Here is a 25,704-nt window from a genome sequence, read left to right on the forward strand (position 1 = left end):
AGGTCTCCTCCATTTTCCAAACTTTTATTGTAATGCTTTGTACTCAGTTTGGTAAAACAGTTAAAGTTTTTCGTTCCAACCAGGGCGGAGAATTTATGTCTCATGGTCTTTGAAAGTTTTGCGAGGCTAATGGTATTTCACATCAAACCTCTAACACTAAGACTTCATAGCAAAATGGCAAGTCTGAGAGAAAAAATTGTTATATTCTTGATCTTGCTTGTGCTATGTCTATTGGCATGAATGTTTCTTCGTGTTTCTGGTATGATGTTGTTCTTACATCGGTGTATCTCATTAACCATTCTCCATCTCGAGCTCTCGGGTTTCGCACTCCATATCCATACTTCATCCTAATCGTTCTGCTTTTCAAATTCCACCTCATGTCTATAGGTGTGTTTGTTTCATCCAAGTCACCGGGTCTATCTCTAAACTAGATCCGCGTGCCTTAAAATGTGTGTTCCTGAGTTACTCTCATACTCAGAAGGGTTATTGGTGTTATCATCCCTCATCACATTGTTGTTTCACCTCCATATATAGACCTTCAATTTCTCTTTCTATTCCACTTCGATCTAGTAAGTGTTCAGCTAGAGCCTGTAGTCTTCCCTCCAGTTCCACATTCTGTTCAACCTTCTTTACATGTCTATACTCAATGCTATCCAGGTCGTCAACCTCCTCCACCAGACTCCCCGCACATTTTCTGCCTCTCCAAGTTCACCACTTGCCATTGATTCACCCTTACCAGGTATTGAGCCATCTCCTATCCCTCTTGTACCAGTTACTACTGATGTTGATTTACTAGTTGTTGATAGAACTGATACTCCACCTATTTTTGTTCGGAAAGATAAGTGCTTTGCAGGGATGTCATCTAGATATGCTAATACTGTGGCTTATTCTATCACTGATTACACTTCAGATCATCCTCTGTCTCATAATTACAGATCTTTTCAAGCTTCTCTATCCTTGGTTGATATACCACGTACAGTGGCAAAGACATTAGCCCAGCCTCACTGGAAGGCTGCAATGTTGGAGGAATTACATGCATTGGAGGTCAATAATACTTGGGACTTGGTTTCTCTTCCGCCTGGGCATAGAACAATTGGGTGTAAATGAGTTTTCATGGTGAAACAAAATCCAGATGGAATAGTTAGTAGGTACAAGGTTTAGTTGGTTGCTAAGGGGTACGGTATGTACAGATTCATGGGGTTGATTATCAGGAGACCTTTGCTCCTGTGGCCAAGATGAATTCGATTCGAGTTATATTTTCTCTTGATGCATCCAAGTCGTGACCCCTTTTTCAGATGAATGTGAAAAATGTCTTTCTCAATTGGGACTTTACAGGAAGAGGTTTATATGTCTTCACCACCTGGTTTCCGTTCTTCTTTTGCTTTTGGCTTAGGTGAAGCAGTCTCCTCATTTGGGCTGATACATTTGTTGCAGCCATGACTTCATATGGATATGTTTAGAGTCAAGCTGACCACACCTTGTTTCTTCAACACCTTGGTATGAAGATTGTTTTGTTGCTTGTTTATGTGGACGATATTGTTATTACTAGCGATGATGTTCAGGGTATTAGTGACCTAAAATCCGATCTCAGTACTCGCTTTCAGGTGAAAGATCTCAACCCCCTGCATTACTTCCTCAGGATTGAGATTGCTCATTCAAGTTCTGGTGTTTTTATCTCTCAGAGAAAGTATATTCTTGATCTTCTCTCTGCTTCCGAGCAACTTGCATGTCGTCCTGCCAATACACTTGTTGAATAGAACTATCACCTAACCTAAATGAATAATTAATGAGAAATTATAAATTTGACGTAACTGCATTGAACTAATCTCAAAAAATAATTAATGAGAAATCGGAAACTTGATGTAAATGTATTGAACTAACCTCAAAGAACAATCAACAAAAAATCGGAAATTGGATGCAATTGCATTAAACTAACCTCAAAGAATAATTAACGAAAAACCAAAAATTGGATGCAACTGCATTAAACTAAAATCAGAGATTAACTAACAGGAAATCAGAAATTGGATGCAAATGTATTGAAATAGCCTTAAAAAATAGTTAACTAGAAATCGGAAGTTGGATGTAACTGCGTCGTACTAATCTCAAAGCATAAATGTTTGCTTTTTTAGCCTTCTCACATGAGTAATTACAAGTAATTAAGAACCTAAAACGAAAGTGAGTTTATAAAAATAGACTCCTATATGTATGCAAACTGTATAGAAATTGTAAACTATCGAACTAACCTAGAAAAACAATTAACGGGAAATCAGAAATTAGATGCAAATGTATTGAACTAACCTTAAAGAGTAATTAATGAGAGATTGGAACCTGGATGCAAATGCAATGAACTAATCTCAAATACTAATTAACGAAACATCAAAAACTAGATGCAATTGTACTGAATTAACCTTAATGAATAACTAACGTGAAATTATAAAGTGGATGTAATTACACTGAACTAACCTCAAATAATAATTAACGGGAAATCGGAAACTTGATGCAACTACATTGAACTAACCCCAAAGAATAATTAATGAGAAATTGGAAATTGGATGCAACGTACTACTTTAAACTAACCTCAAAGAATAATTAATAGAAAATCAGAAACTTGATGCAAATGCATTGAACTAATAACCCTAAAACATATTTGTATTATATGTAGGGGGAATAAATGTCTCGACAAATATAGTTTTGCATTTTAAGTAGTGTTTATCATAATTCTTTTATTGTGATTGGGAATTAATGTCTTGCTATTCAAGTAGCTTCAATATTATCTTCGCCACATTGGGCATTCTCACAAAACTTCAATCAAACTTCTATTGTTAAACCTAACAATAAAAAGAAGTCGATGAGTTTTATCAATGTTTGATGCTTCCTTTTTATAGAGAGTGGTGCAAGAAATTTAAATGAGTAATTAATATAATTTTCATATCTCATAGCTATGCATAGTTGCTAATATTTTTTATAATAATTTAATATAACGGCACTCGTTCGTAAGACACGTTCATGTGATAAATCTTTTCAAGTGGGAGTAGTGTATTCTTTGAGGATATGGAAACAATCAATCTGTTTTAGTGATTAGTACACATTAATTAGTACGTAAGGCGAGTGGTGATGATTTACCGCTAAATCACCATAAATCTAATAAAACTATTATACAAGCTAGATCAAGTTTAAGATAATTTCATTTGAAAATGACGGATTAATATCCTAAACCACAAAGTGAAGAGGCTATCTCAATTTGATCTCTTAGTTTCCAAGTATTTATACACCATAATCGTTGCTCATTAACGTATTTCGGTTTATTTTCAATAAAAATATATTATGATTAGAAAATTTGCCGCTAAATCACCATAAATCTAAGAAAACTATTATACAAGCTAGATCGAGTTTAAGATAATTATATTTGAAAATTATGGATTAATATCCTAAACCACAAAGTGAAGAGGCTATCTCAATTTGATCCCTTAGCTTCCAAGTACTTATGCACCATAATCGCTGCTCATTAACGTATTTCGGGTTATTTTCAATAAAAATATATTCTAATTCGAAAATTTGCCGCTAAATCGCCATAAATCTAAGAAAACTATTATACAAGCTAGATCGAGTTTAAAATAATTATATTTGAAAAATTATTGATTAATATCCTAAACCACAAAGTGAAGAGACTATCTCAATTTAATCCACTAAAAGTGTTTGATTCGTAATAGGAACCTTTTACAAATCACTTATTTTTTAGCAATTTTTTTTTATTTGATCAAATATATAAGAATTGGAAATACACTCAAACTCTCAAAATATAAGAATTAAAAATATACTCAAACTCTCCAAATTAAAGGTTCTATATATTTGAGATTATAGGCTATTGCACTCTAATATGAGGGTTAGCTTTTTTTTTCTCTCCTATGTGGCACTATAATATGAAAGATATTATTTTCTAATAGCCTACAATCTCACGTACATGGAACCTCTTTGGAGAGTTTGAGCGTATTTCTAATTCTTATATTTGGAGAGTTTGAGTGTATTTCCAATTATTATATATTTGATCAAATTAAAAAAAATTGCTAAAAAATAGGTGATTTGTAGAAAATAATTTCCTATTATGAATCAAACACTTTTAGTATTCCAATTCTTATATATTTGATCATATTAAATAAAAAAAAATTGCTAAAAAATAGGTGATTTGTAGAAACTAATTCCCTATTACAAATCATACACTTTTAGTGTCTATGATAAAACACCGACTTCTTTCACTAAAGCAGAGACCTCTAACGGAGGATTTTCACTCTCCTATATGGCACTCTAATATGAGAGTTAGCCTTTTCTCTATCATATGTTGCACTCTAATATAAAAGATAGTCTTTTCTAATAGTCTATAATCTCACATACATGGAACCTCTTTGGAGAGTTTGAGTATATTTATAATTCTTATATTTAGAGAGTTTGAGTGTATTTCCAATTCTTATATACTTGATCAAATAAAAAAATTGCTAAAAAATAGGTGATTTGTAGAAGGTTCCTATTACGAATCAAACACTTTTAGTGTTCCAATTCTTATATATTTGATCAAATAAAAAAAAAATTGCTAAAAAATAGGTGATTTGTATAAGCTAATTCCCTATTACAAATCATACACTTTTGGTGTCTATGATAAATCACCGACTTATTTCGAATATATCCTTAACGCAGCCTAAAAAACACTACATATTCTTCAGTTAATAACTTATTATATGGTGTAAAATCAGCTTCCGACGGTTCCCTACATTCTCTAAGGATTATGTGAGATATACCGAATTAGAACACTCAAAATATTATTTGCATAACCCTTTCGTATACCTAGAATTTGCATTTGTTATTGGTTATTAGCTTCTTAAGAAGTAGACTAATATACTTCTTGAGTAAGTGCCCGAATACCCATCACGTACTCTCACATTTTTAACATATGCACTTTTCTTCCTTTTCATTTTTCTTTCTTGGATCTCATTCTAATTTTCAAACACATGTAGGCTATAATATGATAATACATATTGAAAGTCTAAATCTGTAAAAAGAACACCGGCTTATTATGAAGGGGTGCTTTTATTTGCATATTTGGTTTATGCTTCTTTGTATGACATTGTTTCTTTAGACAATCTAATGATATATCTAATAATCATCCAAACACAACCTCTCATATATATACACTCGAACACTCGATTCAGAAAATGCCAAAGTTAACACGAGATCAAATGCCAAGGTGCAAACTCTCCCAAGTTATTTCTCATTAATGTAGAGAACTGTGCTTCTATTGGTTTAAGAACACTATGAAAGGATCGGACGATCACCGATAGTCATATTTGGAAGACAGATAGATGTAATGCACGGTTATGCATGTGATGTTTTTCTATTCAATGTATATAGAGTAATAGAGTACGTTTACATGTGAATCCATAGAGCTTTTTCCATCACAATAAGAGCTGACTAAGTTATAACAATCTAGATTTTGTATTCGGATATCATCGGGAAACACAAATGAACTCAAAAGCAAAATTGTATTTGACACTTGGGACGGTTTCCTTTAGGGCCCAAATGGTAAGCAAAACTTTAAGTATATGTACTTAACTTATTTCATTTATAAACAATACATTGGCTTTCTTTGAACTGAATATATACAACCTTCTTACATTTTATTTTAGCTCCTGGAACAAAAATTGGAACTGACTCTTATAACAAATACAAGATACGGTGAGTGAAATCACTTCATTTAGGAGCGAGAATTAAATTAACTGATTGAGGTGGCTGGCTTTGGTTTCCTAAGTTTTGTTCTTTTTTTCCTGACTACATGAAAATGGGATAGTGCTAAAAATAAATTTTCAAAATTTGTGCTCATTATGAGTGTGGAAGATATGATAGTGCTAAAAGATATGGGTCAGGATGATTATAAAATGTTCATATCATGGAGTAGGATCTTGCAAAGTATGTTTCACCTCTCTAACTTCATAAATGGGTGTGGATTGGATGGTTATAGAATGTCCATATCATCATGGAGTAGGATTTAGCCAAATTTCATAATAATATGATGTCCTATATGATGTCCTATATGAGCTACTATTAGTATTGCATAAGAAAACTATTATTGAATTTGCATTGTGATGAACATTTCAAAGCGATGGAACTACAGTTGAACTTGTAATAGCTTAACAAACTTTATTCGATACACAACAAATTTTGGTTGCAAAGAGAGCCACCTAAATATTTTTTGGTTGTAGGAATTTTAATAATTTTGGAGTAAAATATATCAAAGCTTAAATTTTTTTACGAGTGTTTTACTGATAATTGATGGATGATAAATATTTAGTGGTCCAAAAGAGTGAAGAGTGTTTGTGTGAATTATTGTTATACTTATTTTTGTGACACTTTATTGATACAATCAAACTTAACCCTTTCAACATTAGTGCAATATTGGAAGAACTTTGTCGTACTATTTTTTCATCCGAACTTTGTTTTGCAATGTACTTGCAGAAACATTGAGAATAGCTAAATCTACTATAAGAAATAAGAAAAAATGTGAAATAAGATGGAATATTTAAACATTTTATTGTAAGTTCAAAGTGTGTGTTAGAAGCTTCAAGTTTGGAAATGGAATATTATTTGAAAGGCACACTCTTATTTCATCCATTTGAATACACCATAGCTCATTTCCTGATTACTTTTTCCTATCAAATAGTTTTTTGTGTATTTTTTGCCCGGAATGCAATTAATAGAATAAAAGGTTGTAAGAAACAAGCAAAGCATTAAAAGGTTCATTAGGACTCAAAACTTGTAGTGCAACAATTTCGAGTTCCTTATTGTTGTATCTTGGTTAGACAACGTTTGAAGAACTATTGGCACTCAGTCAAGGGTCAGGGGCAAAATTCATCTTTAGGGCTTTGTTCTGCAATCCTCAATCATTAAGTGTGTATTTCTATTACTTTGATTATAGTAGTCTGTTAATTCTACACTATTATCAAACAAGTTGTTCATTCTTTTAAGTAATTATCCATATTGTTTATAAGTGATTCTAACACGAATTTAGTATGAAAAATCATTTTTCAGATAACAGTTCAAATATTGTTGGTCTTAGGAACATATGGAGATAGAGCTTGTAATGCACTCGGAATTCTAAGAAAAAAAATAACAACAAAATGATTGTACGATTCAATAAAATGAGCTTGTGACTATGGTCATGCCATGTATATGTTAACAATAACCACATGTTTGCATTGCAAGCTTACCCATTATAGCACGCAAGATAATTACTATTGGTGAGCTTACTATATACTATATATCATGTATCGGCTCTTTATAAAAACATTTGCATTTTTTTAATTTAAAAGCTAGCTACCTCTTTGTTTACAGGTGTACCCTGTGGAGTTGGAGTAGTTCTTACAATCTTATTGGTACTTTACAGGAAGATAATTTTCTCCTTTGTCTCTTGTTGGTGGAATAAAAAGGAGACTTCAACAAATAATATGGAAGTGTTCTTGGAGAACTATGGATGTCTTGGTCTACAAAGGTATAAGTATTCAGAAGTCAAGAAGATGACCAATTCTTTTAAAGATACATTAGGCAAAGGAGGATATGGCTGTGTGTTCAAAGGACAGCTTCGTGATGACCGTTTAGTGGCAGTTAAGGTATTGAATGAGTCAAAGGGCAATGGAGAAGATTTTGTTAATGAAGTTGCTACCATTGGCAGGACTAACCATGTCAATGTGGTCAGCCTCCTCGGCTTTTGTATTGAGAAAACTAAACGAGCTCTTGTGTACGAGTTCATGCCGAATGGATCCCTCGAACGGTTTATTTACAAAGACAAGGAATCAAGTATCACGCCTCCTCTAGGATGGGAAAAGCTTTACCAAATAGCACTTGGTATTGCTAGAGGGTTGGAATACTTGCATCGTGGTTGTAACACCCACATTTTGCATTTCGATATAAAACCTCACAATATCCTCCTAGATGAAGACTTCTGCCCTAAAATCTCCGACTTCTGTCCAACGAGAGAAATTAGTGTTGTGTCCATAGTTGGAGCTTGAAGAACTATTGGTTACATTGCACCTGAAGTCTGTTGTAGAAACTTTGGTGGGGTTTCTCACAAGTTGGATGTTTATAGTTATGGAATGATGGTGTTAGAAATGATTGGGGGAAGAAAGAACATTGATGCAGCCGTAGAGAACATGAGTGAGATATATTTTCCGCAGTGGATATATAATCATCTTAAACCAGACTTTAATATAGAAGAATCCAATGGGATGTTTGAGGAAGAAACGACCAAAACAATGATTGTAGTGGCTCTGTGGTGTGTACAAACACACCCAACAAATCGGCCTTCAATGAGTAAAGTGGTAGACCTGTTGGAAGGAAACATTGATGACTTGGTAATGGATATGCCTCCAAATCCTTTTCTTGATCTATCTTCACTATTTTCTTCTTCATCGTTATAAGAGTTGGTGTACCGCCAAATTTGGATTTGTAGTAGATTTAGTGTGAGGCCGTGAGGGTTAGATATACTTACCCCCCATTACTAGTTACCAATTAGTGTTACCCCCCCATTTTCAAAAATATTAGTGATACCCCCCCACCATTTGTAAGATCTAGGGGTGCAAGTGGATATCAAAATATTTGAATCCGATTCGAATTTGTATTCGAAAAATCGGATATTATCCGAAAATTTCGGATTCGGATTTTTTTTTTTATGTCCGAATTGGTTTCGGATACGGATTTGGATACTGCCATATCCGCATCCGATAATATCCGATCCAATTTAAAAAATTAATAGTTATTATATATAATTAATTTATTCATTTTTTATTGTATAAATATTATATAAAATCATAAACTAATAATATAAAACTATAATAACAAAATAATAATAATAAATGATAAATATATATATATCTATACTAGTTTTTATAGTGGTAAAATAAATTATTCAAAGCAAATAAAATTTTCATTAATTTTAATTTTCGGATCGGATATTATTTGATATCCGTTTCGGATATCCGAAATCGGATTCGGATAATTTTTTTAATATCCGTCGGATTCAGATTCGGATTCGGATATCGGTATAAACTTTCGGATTCGGATTCGGATACAGGCATATCCGAATCCGAACCTATCCGTTTGCACCCCTAGTAAGATCCAACGGTCAAATTTCTTCATCTGAAAAAAAAATCATCTCGTAGCCGTTGGATCTTGCGATTGGGGGTATCACTAATATTTTTGAAAATAGGGGGGTAACACTAATTGCAACTATTAATGGGGGTAAGTCTAACTAACCCTTAGTGTGACTATATTAGATATTCTACTTCTGAAGTTATTGCCAACTTTTATCGAAACCAAATAAGTGGCAAAGATTATCTCTTCTATTTTTGTTTTCATAATACGATGTACAGAACCTTAACGTTGTAGCACAAATTTGTGTAGTGTGTCGTGGTTCCCGTGTAAATTTGTGATCTGAGGTTGAATTCTAGACCTTGATTTTGCCAGAAGTCCTTGTACAGCTTGCACAGCTTGAAACCCCACTCTTGCTAACTTAACGGCAAATACCGTCATGAAGTCCCAGCAGGAACTTCATATGATTATTGTTCATCTCAATATTACTACTTTACAAATTAGACAAATTTTTAGAAAGTAAAACTATAAATCTGTAGTTAAAAATAAAAACTGCCCATGGTAATCTTTGGCTGTAATAAGTCTGTGACTGCAACTTCAAAGGATTCAATCTCATGACAAATCAATGAAAAATAATTGGCTCATGAACCTCAATTTAGTTTCTCAAATAGCATTGTAAACATATGTAGTGGAAACAGAGGAGGTATACAATAATCGTTCTTCTGGAGAGGTTCCCTCAAAGCCATTTCCCATTCTTGAAAACAAAACGGGGACATACCCATGCATTCAAAAGAGCATCTTTGGTGTGGATATTATTGAAAAATACATCCATTTTCTCTATACGAAATCTTATTGTAATGCATAGACTACTGTTCCTATGCCACCGTAATTACTGTGACAAGGTAAGATGTCCTCATAATAACATCCATGTGAATTATACATTTTAAAATCCAGCATGCATATACATCTTTGTAGTCACTAATCATGCACGGATAAGTGTTTTCCCTTCACATACATCGCAAATGTTGTAGCCAAGGCCTTCACACTATGGACATTTTGTTCCCTTGTCAACCCATTCCAGAAACTGCAAACAAATTGAAAATGTGCCTGTGAGGCAAAATTATTTAGTGTACCACATATATATATTGATTTTGAATACTACTCACCTGCGGCTAGATGTTTGGTTCGCCAGTTCCATCACATTTTGAAACAGAATAATGGCCATTATTAGTTTCAAGTTATAACCAAAGTCTAGTTTGGGAATCTGTATCTAGCTTCTTCCTTGTTAACTTCTTAATATGTTAGATATAGACAGTCTGATCACTAGTACAATGGACATTTATTTCCAGAAGAGAGGGATAACGCTCATTCAAAAATGCAAAGCTTACGGGGATATCTATCTATTCTAATAGAGAAAGCGAACTCCCCACAAAAAAACGGTTTTTTTGGTTCAACAAGTTTGGCTAAAAAAAATAAGCGTTATATTTTCCAAATTTACTCCCAAATTCGCTTATCTCATCTATATGACCCAAAAAAAAAATAAAGGGTAAACCGCACTTCTTCTCTGAAACGACGTCGCACCCTTTCACTTCGATAATCTGCTTTAAAAAAAAATACCTCTTAAAACAAAACGGTTTCCCCGAAATTAATCGCTTACCAAAAAAAAACTGCTTCGTCTCATACTATTAAGTCGCTTCATCAGTGCTTCTCATAGAGAAACTGCTTCGTCTCATGCTATTAAGTCGCTTCATCAGTGCTTCTCATAGAGAAATTTGGTGCGTCTGTCAGCCTTTAAAAAAGGTATCTTCCAAACAATAGATAAATTGTTATGGTTAGGATTAATTCATCGATTCATTTTCTACATCTTCCTTTAATTCATTATTACATTTTTTTCTATTTGGACTTACGCATTAATTAGATTAAAATTGAATGTGACAGAATGGATTGCTCTATTGAACAAATGAGAGAACAAGCCCGTGAAAGATACAGAGTTCGGAGGCTACTTATGGATGCTGAAAGAATAAATACACAAAATGTTAGAAGGCGTGCAAGAAGAAGACTTCTGAGAGACGAACAAAGACAGACAAATGCAGTCGGTGCAGTTGCGAGGGATACTTATAGTGGGGTTCAACAGACTCCAGTCACCACTTTTATGCGTAGACATCGAAACTGTGCGAGGAATTTCAGATACTCAAGCGCGTTTGTTGCATTTCATCTGGCAAATACAAGGACATGCAGATTTTGCATGGCCGCTTTGTTCAGTCGAGAGACATCTGATTTTTGTTGTAAATCTGGAAAGATTGTGCTTACTCAGATCGCATCCCCACCAGAAATCTTAGCACTTTTGAGGACCAAACACCTATCGGTCGTGATTTTCGACGTCAAATCCGCTCTTACAATCATGTCTTTTCGTTCACGTCGATGGGTGTACAATTCGATAGGGATTTGGCTAATGAAGAACAAGGAGTTTATACATTTCGTGCTCAAGGTGGTGTGTACCATAGAATTGGAAGCCTTACTCCTGCTGAAGGAACCAAGCCTAGATTCTTGCAGATGTATATATACGATACTGATCATGAATTACAGCATCGTATGTCCGAGAACGATGGACTAAATTTGGAAATTGTTCAGAAAATCAAGACTGCATTGGATGCTAACTGTTTCGTTGGAGTGCTGAGACAGATTGGACAGCGCGATGACATAGCACAGTGTAGATTGATTATCAAGGAACAATCCCCTCATCAACGGCAGTACTCTCTTCCAAGTGCATCCCAAGTTGCTGCGGTGGTAGTTGGCGCAGCTGATGAAGAAACTAATAGTGGGAGGGAGATCATTGTTCAAGGCATGCATGGACAGTTGATCCCAGTGCCAGAAACAGCTGGCTACTATGATCCTTTGCAATACCCTTTACTTTTACCTTATGGGAGCTATGGGTGGGATCTTAATAGCAGGAGCAATAATGGAAATAGTGTGACATGCCGTGCATTTTATTCTTATGTGCTTCAGGTCAGAAACTCTTTTTTTACAGCTTCTCAAAAAGTGTACACATTTTACAAACCTTCTGTGGAACTCCTCTCCTAAATTTTTTTACGTTGTCCATACGAAATCACATGCACTTTAGTGTATTTTAAGGGACTAACTCTTGCTGACTTTGCCATACTTAATTTTATTTTTCATAATCACAATTTGTTTACTTTAACCCATTATGTTATTATTATTATTTTTTAGATTGGTTAAGCATACTTGATCTTAATGTATACGGTTGCATAGAATATGCTTTGTTATATGATAGTAGAGTTGCTATTTTTTCCATGCTTTACTCCGCTTATGCATTCCCTTAATTTGTTGATGCCTTTAAAGTATCATTTTGTATCTGATATGGTTATAATTGTTTATCTATATAATTTGTAGATTAGGCAGCATGATACCTCTCTTTTTCTTAGAGGTGGTCGTTTGCTTCAGCAATACATAGTTGACAACTACATAAAAATTGATAGTAGTAGATTGCGTTGGATTAGAAAAAACCAAGACACCCTTCGAGCTGAAATCTATCAAGGACTTCAACATGATTTTGTGTCGCGTGGTGAAATCATCCAGACTATGCTTTCATTCTCTGTCATGAGATAGGCCTTTTACTTATATGTATAGTATGGCCTCTAGAAAGTCGAACAAACATGAGTACAAATGGAAAAGAGCTAGAATGGATTTTTGGGTGATTCTGGTCGAGTTGTAGATTACTCAGGCTTGTATTAGTTTTGTGTAGCTTAATCAAAATTTTAGGCAGTGTGTATTCGTGATTAAAATTTTGGAGCAGGAACTTCATATATATAGTAAAATGTTCATATTGTTGCTGCCAAATACAGATCGATATTCAATATTAGTTATGCGAACTATATTTTGCGAATAAATTCTCTCTGCCTCCATAGTCTGCAGTCTACACATCTGACATAGCATCTAGATTATTGTTTTTCAGGACATGTTCAACGCTTAAATTTTGACTTGTCTATTTCAAAAAGGTATTACGTTCGCATCGATGTTCAGGATCCAACAATCGAGTCACAGCAACTTGTTATTTTTGGGTCTGAAGCTGAAAAACTCATTTCAGTTCCAATTGAAGATTTGGTTGCTATGAATGACCAGGTTTGTCTGATATTTTTCAAGTGAAAGATACCATTCATACGGACTTCACACTTGACCATGTTACAATTTCATTTTTTTTTTTTTTTTTTTCCCAGGATGGAGGTCCGCAAATGATTAAGGAAATTTTGAATGAAAAACTGATTGGGTTATCACTTTCATTTGAGCTCAAAATAAGTCAATTCAATTTGAATAATCCAAATGCAGCGTTGACAGCTAATAGAATTTTTCAAACACATGATGCTGATAAAGTTTGTGAATCATCAATAAAGAAACAAAAGGTTGTGGTTCTGTATATACATATCTATATGCCAATCATATGCAGTTTTATACAATATTTTTTTATTGTACTAGAAACACATTAACTGAGTACTCTTTCATTGATATAGCTTATTGTTGAAGATACCACTCTCGAGGCTTCGACACCAACTCCAAAGAGTTACCCCAAATCTGGACGGAAATCGAACCGCCACAAAAAACCTTCATATAAGGTAACAAACTTAATATTGTCCTAATTATTTTGTATCCCACATTGTGTTTGCTCCATAAATAGGACAATTATTTTGTATCCCACATTGTGTTTGTTCCATAAATAACAACATCATCGCTTATTTATGTGCAGAAAAAAAATGGGTGAATATGTATTCACAATAGCAGAGTGCTTGGAATGTTGGAATGTTTGCTTTTGTGTTGGAGAATGATTTTTTCTTGTACTTTTGTAGAAGACATAATGACTTGTGAAGTTTATTTTTTGCATTAGACATATTATTATGTACAACATTTCAATTATACTTTGCTTATAATCTTATATGCCAGATCCATTATATTATACAAACAAATTTTTTACTTTCGTGAATTTTCAATAATTATTTTGTATTCAATACCACAAAATAATTCGGCCATTGCAGGCGCAGCGCGCGTGCAGTTTTGCTAGTTTATAAGAAGGCAAATGCTCTTCGGCCTTAACAAGTCGAATTCTTGAGCGAATAGATAACAGACATACCTGTGCATAATACACGCCCCTCCCCACGACAAGCAATACACTTTGTTGTTGAACCTTGCTTGCTGAAACCTCTTTGTTTCTGCCCACAAGTCTGGATGAATCTTCCCACCGATTCTTTCCAAGAAGGAAGACACGTTGGTGAGATGCCTAAAATTCTGCATCTTCACTTTCCTTAATAACATTCTGCTTGATCTCCAAGACTTCTGTCACAGAAGCAACTGAAGCCCCATTTGCATTCCCCTGACAGAAAAGGAAAACCTCTTCAATCGTGACATAGAAATTGAGCAATGCACCATGGCTTAACAGTGATGTTCTTCAGTTTTAGCGCATATGGTTATGTTATGTCAGTGAATACATCCGCATTACAAGCCAAAAGTAGATACTCAAATCCATTGGATTCCATGAGAAGCCATTCACATTTTCAGTAGTAGAAACAATTATGTTGTTCATGGGAAGAACTATGGAAATTTTCAATCAACTAGTTCAACCGACAAAAGGATTTCCTTCTACTTTTATATATCACTGTAAAAAAACTGTGTACACTGATTTCGCCCTAACGTTGTATTCAACGCCATTGCGGACTTGGCTGTATACATGTCCAAAGCACACCATACAAATGGCCCCATCAAAATTATCTTATTCTTAGCAGCATGCATTGGTTGAGGATCCTGAACTTGCTACATGAGGCAGAACTTGGTACATGAGGCAATGGGTTTGTACAAATCTTCACTTCTTGAGCATCAAAATGAAAGAGATGACACTCCAGCTCATCGAATGAAGATTCTAGATGACAATTCCAGCTCATCTCGAGAAGATTCTAGATGATATAATCTGTGTATATTCCTAGTATATTTTCTTTCTTTATACATATATTATGTCATCTAGAATCTTCACGAGATGAGCTGGAATTGTCATCTAGAATCTTCATTTGATGAGCTGGAGTGTCATCTCTTTCACAAAATACAATAGTTCTTGTTTGATGCAAAACGAGCAGGTCTTGGGTTGTTCCAAGGGTTACCATTCATTAATATAAGACTTAACAATGGACAATCTGTGTTGGATTTATACACATTTGTGTGTCAAGTTATGTTTCCAATTAAACTATCCGTTGAAAGGTAAGGTTATTCTTGTTTTCTACTTACTATCTTAAAACCTCAAAGCATATCTTGCAGAATATAAGACACATGGAGATACTTTGCTACATTGCAGTGGAACAGGTACATACTAATAGACGACAACCCAACAGTATAACTGTATAAGCAATAGTATCCAACAGCAGGCAGCAAGACATTATAGGCCAACTATCTAACAAACCATGAAGCATTTCATAAGCATTAACAAGGTTTCCACCATAGATTAACTAAACAAACCTTTCAGACTCTGATCTGCACTTACATGAAAGTTAGGGACAACTGCTCTTAGTGGCATAAATAACTTTTCCAAGAGTTCAGCTGTCATAATTCCATCTTCACAAGCACCTAATGAGGTCTGTCATCGTTTTTGAAGTAATTAATTTATATATTGGTTACTAATATTCTTCCATTTCCTTTTCTTTTTTTTTTTTTTTTTTGGTGAAAAACAGGATTGATTTCCCACCATTTTGATGATTTTATAAAGAAAAATGACTGAGCAAGCAACAAATACACCACTCACCTGCCGAGTTTTTACAGCACGATCAGTCCCACTCGAGAAGCTAGAGAACTCCAGGCCATATCTTCCTCACTTGAATAAAATCCCAGTTTCTGTAATGCTTCCTGTCACGATCACACCCCTATGAGAATCCAAATTTTACTTCAGAGATTTAAGTTTGAACACTTTCAACTCATAGGTGAGAAACCAAAGAAATTCATGTTACCACATAACAAACTTGGGTTACTCCTGTCGAGTATACACCCATACCCATTACTCTGACATTTTAGCTCTATCCCAACTGAGATGCTATCCGGTATAAAGTGTAACTACAGACAATTAAGGATATTTGCTTTATACATTTTCTCAAGCTCATTACATTTGGTTCCCTGTTGCATAGTGGGTCACAATCAAGTTCTTGTCAAAAAAAAAAAACGTCTCCAAATTTTCACCCTCATGATTTATAGTATATATATGAGGCCCCTTCTGACTTGTTTAAGTAGTAAAATGAGTTGAGCATCACCTTTACATTTAATATCCTATATCCTTAGACAGTTTAATGTTTTTAAAAATCTAGCTATATGTGATTATGAAAATTTCAGCTAGTTCGCTGCTTTCTACATAAAAAAACCGGCAAAAAAAGTTTATAAGCAGTGCGCTTTTTGCAACACAGAATGCTATAGAGATTTGACTACTGCAGAAGTGCAGAACACAATGTAATTAGTAATAACACCATGGTCACAAAGCATCATGTCAATCTGTCTTGACTACCCTCATTTCTGTGGTTATATATTTTAATTGTCCTCAGAATATTTATTCATCAGTGCATGCTACATTCCAATGTACTTCTCATCTAGAGCAAAATATGAAACTGTCGCACAATTTTTTTCATATGTAACATTTCTTATAAGTGTCATAAAAAATTTATATGGAATTATTCAATTCAAATCATACATAAATAAATCAATCAATCGACCAAACTCGCCTTGAAATTTCTTAGCGGAAATGCAAGCAGACCTGCATTGCCCATGAACCTCCACGCCTTCTGAGCCGACGAAACCCTCTTATTCTTCTGCTTTTTCATCTCTTCATTTACTCCGCTATCGAAAACCATCATTTCCTTCACTTCCTCCTCCGAAATCAAATTCTTATTCCACTTCCTTCAAAACCTTAAGAATGTTATCTACACTTGATACATTCTCCGAAACTGAACTCGAGTTCTGTCTTTCTAATGCTTGTACTTGTTTTTTCAAATGACCAATCTCTTGAAGGAGTGATTCTCTTTCAGCATTCCAACATGTCACTTATTTCTTGGTTTGTGAAGTTTGCAAAATATAACTTGGTCTCAGCCGCTGGGTTTGACCACGAGAGCACAAGGTTCAAACCACATGGACCTAAAACAATTATGACCACACATTATGTGGATTTGAATGGCAGAAGACTTGATGAAGTCATCTATGGAGATGAGCTCTATTATTAAAAATCTTGTCCCTGTTGTTCCACTGAGCTGCTCAAGAGTTGTAAACAGATGGCGCTTTGGTGATCGAGAAGAAGAAGAAGAAGAAGAAGAAGAAGTATAGTATGTGTGTGTGAGATTGGAGTTGTCATGATGTTTCAAATGCTTCTGTTCCACACTTTCGTCCTAGTTCTCATCGGCCTGAATGGAATTCTTCTAGTGACTTCTGAGAAGTGTCCAGCCGGTTTTTATGTTGAATACCCGTTTCAACTTAATTCAGGTGATGGGGTTATCTATTCAAGAAGGCCTATCTATTCAGGTGACGGGCCTAATTATTCAGGTGAGGGGAATTATACAATTGCTGATGAAGGATATCCAGGCTTAGTGCTTAAGTGTTTAAACTCCCGTCTGGTCATTAGTATCTCCAACCACTTCTATCATGTGCGAGACATAGATTACGACCAGAAAGTTTTTAAAATAGTGGATGTGGATATAGTAGATGAGCCAGATTGTCCTCAACCACGAACAAATGTCTCATTACAGTCCACACCATTCTTACACGCTGTTATCACTTCAGAATCCAATTTACTATATGGACCTTTTTCTACAATTGCACCAACAATACCCAAAATGTGAAGAAGTCTCTCCCTTGTCTAGACAAATATAACAACAACAACAACAACAACAATACCAATACCAATACCAATATACGTTCTTATGCTCCCCTTGAGGCTGGCATTCCAAATGGTTTTAATGGGTACAGTACCTGTGTGGAGAGTGTGGTGGTACCGTTTGCTTACACTATAACCTATGTTGATAGTAATCCGGTACTAAACCTAACACGGATTAAAACAAGGGTTTCAGCTCAGCTGGCCTACACCTACTACTGAATGTCAGGACTGCGAGAGTTCAGAAGGGAGGTGCCAGTATAACAGTACAGGTTTCCGCCGTTGCCACTGCAGATATGATGGATATGACAACTGCTGGCGCCGCCAGTTTGATTATCCAGCAGGTATGTTTCTAAATTCTTCCTTGCTTACTCTCTTGTTTCAACTTAATATTTAAACCTGATCCCGATTTCAATAACTTGTGCATTAACATCACGTAATGCTGGGTTAAGTTACTTTGATTATAGTAGCCTGTTAATCATCTTTTCTTAATTCTACATTGTTATCAAACCAGTTATTCACTGTTTTAAGTAATTTTGCATACTGTTCAAAAGTGGTTCCAACACAAGTTGAGCATGAAAAATCACTTTTCAGACAGCAGTTCACATATTGTTCGCATTAGTAATGGAGATAGAGCTTGTAATGCACTCAGAATTCTGGAAATAAAAAAGCACAACATACAAAATAATAATTGTATAATTCAATAAAATGAGCTTGTAACTATGGTCATGCCATGTATATATTAACGACAACCACATGTTTGCATTGCAGGCCATGGCTTAACTACTACTGTAAAGGTCATAATTGGTGAGCTTACTATATACTACATGTCAATTGATCAACTCTTTAACAAAAACAATTGCAGATTTTAAATTTAAAAGCTATCTCTCTGTTTATAGGTGTATCCACTGGAGTTGGAGGATTAGTAGGAGTTGTACTTCTGATCTTATTGGTACTTTACAAGAAGATTATCTCTAGAGTTGGAGGAGTTGTACTTCTAATCTTATTGGTACTTTACAGGAAGATTATCTCCTCATTATGCTCTTGTTGGAGGGATATAACAGAGAGTTTAGAAAACGAGGAAGTGTTCTCAGAGAACTACAATTGTGGTCCACAAAGGTACAACTATTCAGCAATCAAGAAGATGACCAATTCCTTCAAAGATACATTAGGCAAAGGAGGATATGGTTGCGTGTTCAAAGGACAGCTTCGTGATGGCCGTTTAGTGGCAGTTAAGGTATTGATGGAGTCCAAGGGTAATGGAGAAGATTTTGTCAATGAAGTTTCTGCCATTGGCAGGACTAACCATGTAAATGTGGTTAACCTTCTAGGCTTTTGTACCGAGAAAACTAAACGAGCTCTTGTGTATGAGTTCATGCGAATGGATTATGTTTCGACCAAATATAATCAAAACACTAAGTGATGATGAAAGAGGTGAATAACGTAGAAAAATAATGGTGATTGAGTGAATGATGTGATTGTACCTTTCGGTTGCCTACTATACGTACCCAAATTATCAATGGGATAAAGTATCAAGAACGTAGTTCTGTATGAAAAATAGTATATAGGTAGAATAAAGACTCCTTGTAGCTCAAGTATTCTTGTAGTTTAAGTAATTGTAATTGAATAGAACTCTCAACTGATAATTATCTCTTTGATAAGAAACGAATCTGGACATAAATTAATGTACGTTAGTGGCAAGTTATGTGGCTAAGGTTCAGTCTTAGACACATGAGTTAATAGGCCTATACATTGATCCATGGTATTTGCAAATTGGGCTTTAGCCTTGTCGATTAAACAAATAAAATGAAGACCCCTACTAATGGACGTTTGCCACGTAGGTGGTGCATCGGTGGAACGGCAGTAGGGTCACGTGCAACCTGTTGTTGAAAAGGAGTAAGAAGGATTAGTCCGTTATCGCCAACTTGACCTTAAACATCATGTACGCGATGATCGACAGTAATTGTATTGGGAACTTGAGCTCATCTAATATTCGTCATAATTTTTGCAGAACGTGATCGAGGGTGTTGAATAAGAACCGCAAACGACGCCAATTATGTTTCGACCAAATATGATCAAAACACTAAGTGATGACGAAAGAGATGAATAACGTAGAAAAATAGTGAGAAAAGTGATGGTGATTAAGTGAATGATGAGATTATACCTTTCGGTTGCCTAAGTACCCAAATTATCGATGGGATCAAATCTCAAGAACGTAATTCTATATGAAAAATAGTTTGGTATTTATATAGGTAGAGTAGAGACTCCTTGTAGCTCAAATATTCTTGTAGCTTAAGTAATTGTAATTGAATATAACTCTCAATTGATAATTATTTCTTTGATAAGAAACGAATCTGGACATAAATTAATGTACGTTAGTGGCAAGCCATGTGGCTAAGGTTCAGCCTTAGATACATGATTTAATAGGCCTGTACATTGATCTATGATATTGTAAATTGGGCTTTAGCCCTGTCGATTAAACGAATAAAATGGAGACCACTACTAATGGACGTTTGCCACATAGGTGGGGGTCGAAATAGATCACTTAAAAGATTTATTTACAAAGAGAATGAATCAAGTTTCACGCCTCATTTAGGATCGGAAAAGCTTTACCAAATAGCACTTGACATTGCCAGAGGTTTGAAGTACCTTCATTGTGGTTGTAACACACGCATTTTACATTTCGACATAAAACCTCACAACATCCTTCTAGATGAAGACTTACGCCAAAAAAATATCCGACTTTAATGGGCCAAACTCATCCAACAAGAGATGTCAGTGTCATGTCCATGGCTGGAGCTCGAGGAACTATAGGTTACATTGCACCTGAATTTTGCTTCAGAAACTTTGGAGGGGTGTCTCACAAGTCGGATGTCTATAGTTATGGAATGATGGTGTTTGAAATGATTGGGGAAAGAAAAAACATTAACACAAGAGTGGAGAACATGAGTGAGATATATTTTCCGCAGTGGGTATATAATCATCTTAAACCAAACTTCAATATAGAAGGACCATGTGAGGTGTTTAAGGAGGAAATGACCAAAAAGATGATTGTAGTGGCTCTTTGGTGCATACAAACACACCCAACAGATCGGCCTTCTATGACTAAGGTGGTAGAGATGCTAGAAGGAAACAATGAAGAGTTGGAAATGCCTCCAAATCCTTTTCTTCATCCAACTGTGCACTCTTCTACTTCATCGTCATAAGAGTTTCTCTACCACCAAATTTGGATTTTGGCTTATTTTTTCGACTATTATCCTCCAATGGCAAGATCGATCTCCAAGCTTTTATTAAACTACATGACTTTATTAAACTATCCAAATTTGGACTCTTTGGTGATATAGAGCTTTATTAAACTATCCAATAATGACAATTTCTCCCATTGTCAATGGCAAACTTAGAAGTGTTTGTTTTTTGTTTTATTTTTATTAGTTGAATAAGCATTAGACTATAAACTATTTCTTCTCAATCATATCCTATTTTTGAGGTAACTCTTGCAGGTTCCTGTGTTTGACATCTTTATGTTGGGTGTTGGGTGAAGAGCAAAGTTAGGTTTTTTTGTTGTTGAATCGAGATGAACCGAAATTTTTTGGCTCACCGAAATTTCAGCACACTATATATAAGAAGTTAGGGTTTTAACCCAAAACAAGAGAAAGAAAAAACCAATTTTGAGAGCCACCAAAATTGAGAGAAAACCTTTACAAAGAGATAAGATTGGAGGAGAGATACAAAAAAAGAGATCTAGTAAGTGTTAAAGAGACTTGAGAGAAGTGATTGTAATCATCATTCCCAATCTTATAAAGGATTTGCTCTTGTGGAAGTAGGCATTATTGGCCGAACCACGTTACATCTTGTGTTATGTTTTTACTCTGCATTGTTATTGCTTGTTGTGGTTGTTGATTCCATAGCTTAGGTTTGTAGTTGTTGGTTATAGTAAAAGCTTAGATTTGATTAGAGTTTGGAGTGTCCATATACAAGCAATCTTAGTGGAGATCGATTGGCATCGTTTTCTCCAACAAGTGGTATCGGAGCCATGGTTAGATACATCACAAAGGTTGTTGTTCCAAGCTTCGCTCGAAAGGTGTTTGATTAAATTCCTAAAAGAAGCTTTGAATTGAAATAGTTTGTTGAGATGGATCATTTTATAAATACTCGCATGACTAGTCTAAATAGAAGTAACTACACCATTTAGATAGTCAAGATGGAAGACTTGCTTTATTGTAAGGACTTGGCACAACCTATTGAGAATGGAGGAGTAAAACCGGATGGAGTATTCGAAGCCGATTGGAAGACGCTTGATGGAAAAAGAGCGCTTGTGTATGAATTCATGTGAAATGGGTCTCTCCAAAGGTTTATCTCTACAATGAGAAGAACTCAAGCACCACAACTCCTCTTTTGGGATGGGAAAGCTTTACTGACTAACACTTGGCATTGCTAGAGGGTTAGAGTACTTGCATCGAGGTTGTAACACCTGCATTTTGCATATCGATATAAAGCCTCACAATATCCTTCTAGACGAAGACTTCTGCCCCAAAATCTCCAACTTCGGGATGGCTAAGCTATATCCAACTAGAAAATTAGTGTTGTGTCCATGGTTGGAGCTCGAGGAACTATTGGTTACATTGCACCTGAAGTCTGTTGTATGAACTTTGGTGGGGTTTCTCATAAGTCGGATGTTTATAATTATAGAATTATGGTGTTAGAAAAGATTGGGGGAAGAAAGAACATCCATTCAGCTGCAGAAATCATGGGTGATATATATTTTCTACAGTGAATATATAATTATCTTAAACCAGACTTTAATATAGAAGGATCCAGGGAGATACTGAGATGTTTGAGGAAGAAACGACCAAAAAGATGATCGTAGTGGCCCTTTGGTGCGAACAAAGTTCAAACACACCCAACAAATCGGCCTTCAATGAGTAAGGTGGTAGACATGTTGGAAGGAACACTGATGACTTGGTAATGCTTCCTAATCCTCTTCTTGATCCATCATCACTATTTTTCTTCTTTGTCGTTATAAGAGTTAGTCTACTGCCAAATTTGGATTTGTAGGAAGATATAGTGTCACACTGTCACTACATTAGATGTTCTACTTATGAAGTTATTGTCAACTTATTCAAAACCAAATAAGTTTGGCAAAAGTTATCCGTTCTATTTCTGTTTTCATAATACGATCTACAAAACCTTAATGTTGTTACACAAATTTTTGTAGTGTGTTGTGGTTAACGTATAAATGTATGATCCAAGTTCTCAATTCTAGACTTTGATTCTGCAAGAAGTCATTGCGGAGACTTACAGGACATGAAACCCTCCCTGCGAACCCCACTCTTGAAGTCTTGCTAACTTCACTTCAGATACCATCTTGAAGTCCCAGCAATGACTTCCTACGATTATTGTTCATCTCAACGTCACTACTTCAATGACAAATTGGACTAATTTTTAGAAAGCAAAACTTTAGCTCTGTAGTTAAAAATAAAAATTGCACAAAACTATATCTGTAACTGCAAAGTCAAAGGATTCAATCTCATGACAAATCAATGAAAACTAGGTTGCTTTCCAATGGCAATGTAAACACATGTAATTGAAACATAGGAGGTATACGGTAATCTTCCTTCTGGAGAGGTTCCATCAAAGCCAATTCCCATTCTTGAGAACAAAACGGAGAAGGACATAACTATGCTTTAAAATATTTATAAGAGATAAATGCCCTTCGGCCTTAACAAGTCAAATTCTTGAGCAAATAGACAACAGATATACCAGTGCTTAATACGCGCCCCTCCCCACGACAAGCAATACACTTTGTTGTTGAAATTCCCACCTTGCTTGCTGAAACCTCTTTGTTTCTGCCCACAAGTCTGGATGAATCTTCCCACCGATTCTCTCCAAGAAGGAAGACAAGGTGAATCGGTGGTGAGATGCCTCAAATTATGCGTCTTCACTTTCCTTTATAACATTCTGCTTGATCTCCAAGACTTCTGTCACAAAAGCAACTGAAGCTCCATTTGCACTCTCCTGGGAGAAAAGGAAAAGCTCTTCAATCGTGAAAGAAATTGAGTAATGCACCATAGCTTAATAGTGATATTCTTTAGATTTAGCACATATGGTTATGTTATGTGAGGGAATACATCCGAATTACAAGCCAAAAGTAGATACTCAAATCCACTGGGTTCCATGAGAAGTACCATTCACATTTTTAGTAGTAGAAACAATTATGTTGTTCATGGGAAGAACTATGGAAATTTTCAATCAACTAGTTCAACCGACAAAAGGATTTCCCTCTACTTTTATATCAGTGTCAAAACACTATGAAAACTGGCGTCGCCCTAACATTGTATTCAATGTCATTGCTAACTTGGTTGTATACGTTTCCAAAGCACACCATACAAATAGCCCCATCAAAACCATATTAATCTTAGCAGCATGAATTGGTTGAGGATCCTGAACTTGGTACGTGAGGCAATGGGTTTGTACAAATCTTCACTTCTTGAGCATCAAAAATACAATAGTTCTTGTTTGCTACAAAACGAGCAGGTCTTGGGTGTTCCAAGGGTTGCCATTCCTTAATACAAGACTTCAAAATGGACAATCCATGTCGGATTTATACATATCTGTGTGTCAAGTTATGTTTCCTCTTAATCTATCCATTGAAAGGGAAGGCTATTCTTGTTTTCGACTTACTATATTAAAACCTCCAACAATATCTTGTAAAGTAAAAGACATGTGGAGATACTTTGCCACATTGCAGTGGAACAGGTACTAATAGACGACATCCCAACAGTATAAGTAATAGTATCCAACAGCAGGTAGCATGACATTATATGCCAACTATCCAACAAACCATGAAGCATAAGCATTAACCAGGTTTCCACTATAGATTAACTAAATAAACCTTTCCGGATCTAATCCGCACTACATGAAAGTTAGGGATAACTGCTCCTGGCGCCATAAATAATTTTTCCAAGAGTTCAGCTGTCATAATTCCATCTTCAAATTAAAAGCACCTAATGAGGCCTGTCATCGTTTTTGAAGTAGTTAAGTTATATATTGGTTATTACTATAATACTATTCTTCCTTTTCCTTTTCTTTCTTCTATTGAGTTCCCACCATTTTGATGATTTTATAGAGAAAAATGACTGAGCAAGCAACAAATACACCACTCACTTGCTGAGTTTATACATCACGTTCAGTCCCACTCAAGAAGCTAGAAAACTCCATATCTTCCTCACCTGAATAAAATCCCAGTTTTTGTAATGCTTCTTGTCATGATCACACCCCTATTAGAATCCAAATTTCATTCCAGAGATTTAGGTTTAACACTTTCAAGTTTCAACTTATAGGTGAGAAACCAAAGAAATTCATGTTACGACCATAACAAACTTGGGTTACTCTTGTCGAATATACACCCATTACTATGACATTTTATCCGGTATAAAGTGCATTTTTTTTTTTGCTTGGTAAGTTTATCTATTGTATATTAAGAAAAAGGAAAGTTACAAAAGTGTATGAACTCCATGAGAGTTACTCACCAGCCACATGTTGGTCGGTAACACCTCATATCAAGTTCATGTTACAAATCTGAAATACAGCCCATTAGGATTCTCCCATTTATACAACCATGGGGGAATACCTACATACACACTTACTTCATCTTTATCTAAGCTAGATCCTCTTTTTGCAAA

At 35.3% G+C, this 25,704-nt stretch overlaps 2 protein-coding genes, 1 long non-coding RNA gene and 1 pseudogene across 8 annotated transcripts; 3 read left to right on the forward strand and 1 right to left on the reverse strand.

Annotated features, from left to right (window-relative positions):
• The first annotated feature begins 7,382 nt into the window (after positions 1 to 7,382).
• Positions 7,383 to 8,459, forward strand: LOC147500196 (PR5-like receptor kinase pseudogene; annotated as a pseudogene).
• A 1,296-nt stretch (positions 8,460 to 9,755) lies between these two features.
• Positions 9,756 to 25,692, reverse strand: LOC147500197 (uncharacterized). Of its 2 annotated transcripts, none has more exons than XR_015196243.1 (5): positions 24,939 to 25,692; positions 23,783 to 24,037; positions 15,923 to 16,023; positions 14,270 to 14,509; positions 9,756 to 10,213 (listed from the first exon to the last, which is right to left on the reverse strand). It is a non-coding gene; the product is annotated as an uncharacterized LOC147500197 (long non-coding RNA). The 2 variants fall into 2 exon arrangements; XR_015196242.1 differs by having other exon boundaries at positions 14,270 to 15,757.
• LOC147500198 (uncharacterized) lies at positions 10,660 to 14,112 on the forward strand. 5 transcript variants are annotated; one of them, XM_086561873.1, is made up of 6 exons: positions 10,660 to 10,929; positions 11,068 to 12,135; positions 13,088 to 13,269; positions 13,365 to 13,547; positions 13,656 to 13,757; positions 13,889 to 14,112. In XM_086561873.1, exons 2-6 carry the CDS (start codon positions 12,105 to 12,107, stop codon positions 13,901 to 13,903), a joined length of 513 nt encoding a protein of 170 aa, XP_086417999.1. In that variant the 5' UTR covers positions 10,660 to 10,929; positions 11,068 to 12,104; the 3' UTR covers positions 13,904 to 14,112. The 5 variants fall into 5 exon arrangements, with proteins under 5 accessions (XP_086417999.1, XP_086418000.1, XP_086418001.1 ...); XM_086561874.1 differs by having other exon boundaries at positions 13,103 to 13,269; XM_086561875.1 differs by having other exon boundaries at positions 13,146 to 13,269.
• Positions 17,329 to 19,711, forward strand: LOC147500199 (LEAF RUST 10 DISEASE-RESISTANCE LOCUS RECEPTOR-LIKE PROTEIN KINASE-like 2.8). The gene is made up of 5 exons (XM_086560865.1): positions 17,329 to 17,472; positions 17,635 to 17,694; positions 18,195 to 18,366; positions 18,794 to 18,829; positions 18,922 to 19,711. Exons 1-5 carry the CDS (start codon positions 17,329 to 17,331, stop codon positions 19,443 to 19,445), a joined length of 936 nt encoding a protein of 311 aa, XP_086416991.1. The 3' UTR covers positions 19,446 to 19,711.
• Positions 25,693 to 25,704: the final 12 nt, after the last annotated feature.

This window comes from Coptis chinensis, chromosome 5, assembly GCF_015680905.1.
Source record: "Coptis chinensis isolate HL-2020 chromosome 5, ASM1568090v1, whole genome shotgun sequence".
NCBI classification, from domain to species: domain Eukaryota; kingdom Viridiplantae; phylum Streptophyta; class Magnoliopsida; order Ranunculales; family Ranunculaceae; genus Coptis; species Coptis chinensis.

What these genes read in the sequence shown, in the direction of transcription:
- LOC147500198 (XM_086561871.1), top strand. Translation starts at nt 11,551, where the DNA reads ATGGGTGTACAATTCGATAGGGATTTGGCTAATGAAGAACAAGGAGTT. An exon ending in TTTATTCTTATGTGCTTCAG is followed by an intron (nt 12,136 to 12,540) that starts GTCAGAAACTCT and finishes TATAATTTGTAG; the next exon opens with ATTAGGCAGCATGATACCTC.
- LOC147500199 (XM_086560865.1), top strand. Translation starts at nt 17,329, where the DNA reads ATGGCAGAAGACTTGATGAAGTCATCTATGGAGATGAGCTCTATTATT. An exon ending in CCAGTTTGATTATCCAGCAG is followed by an intron (nt 18,367 to 18,793) that starts GTATGTTTCTAA and finishes TTTGCATTGCAG; the next exon opens with GCCATGGCTTAACTACTACT. An exon ending in TACTGTAAAGGTCATAATTG is followed by an intron (nt 18,830 to 18,921) that starts GTGAGCTTACTA and finishes CTCTGTTTATAG; the next exon opens with GTGTATCCACTGGAGTTGGA.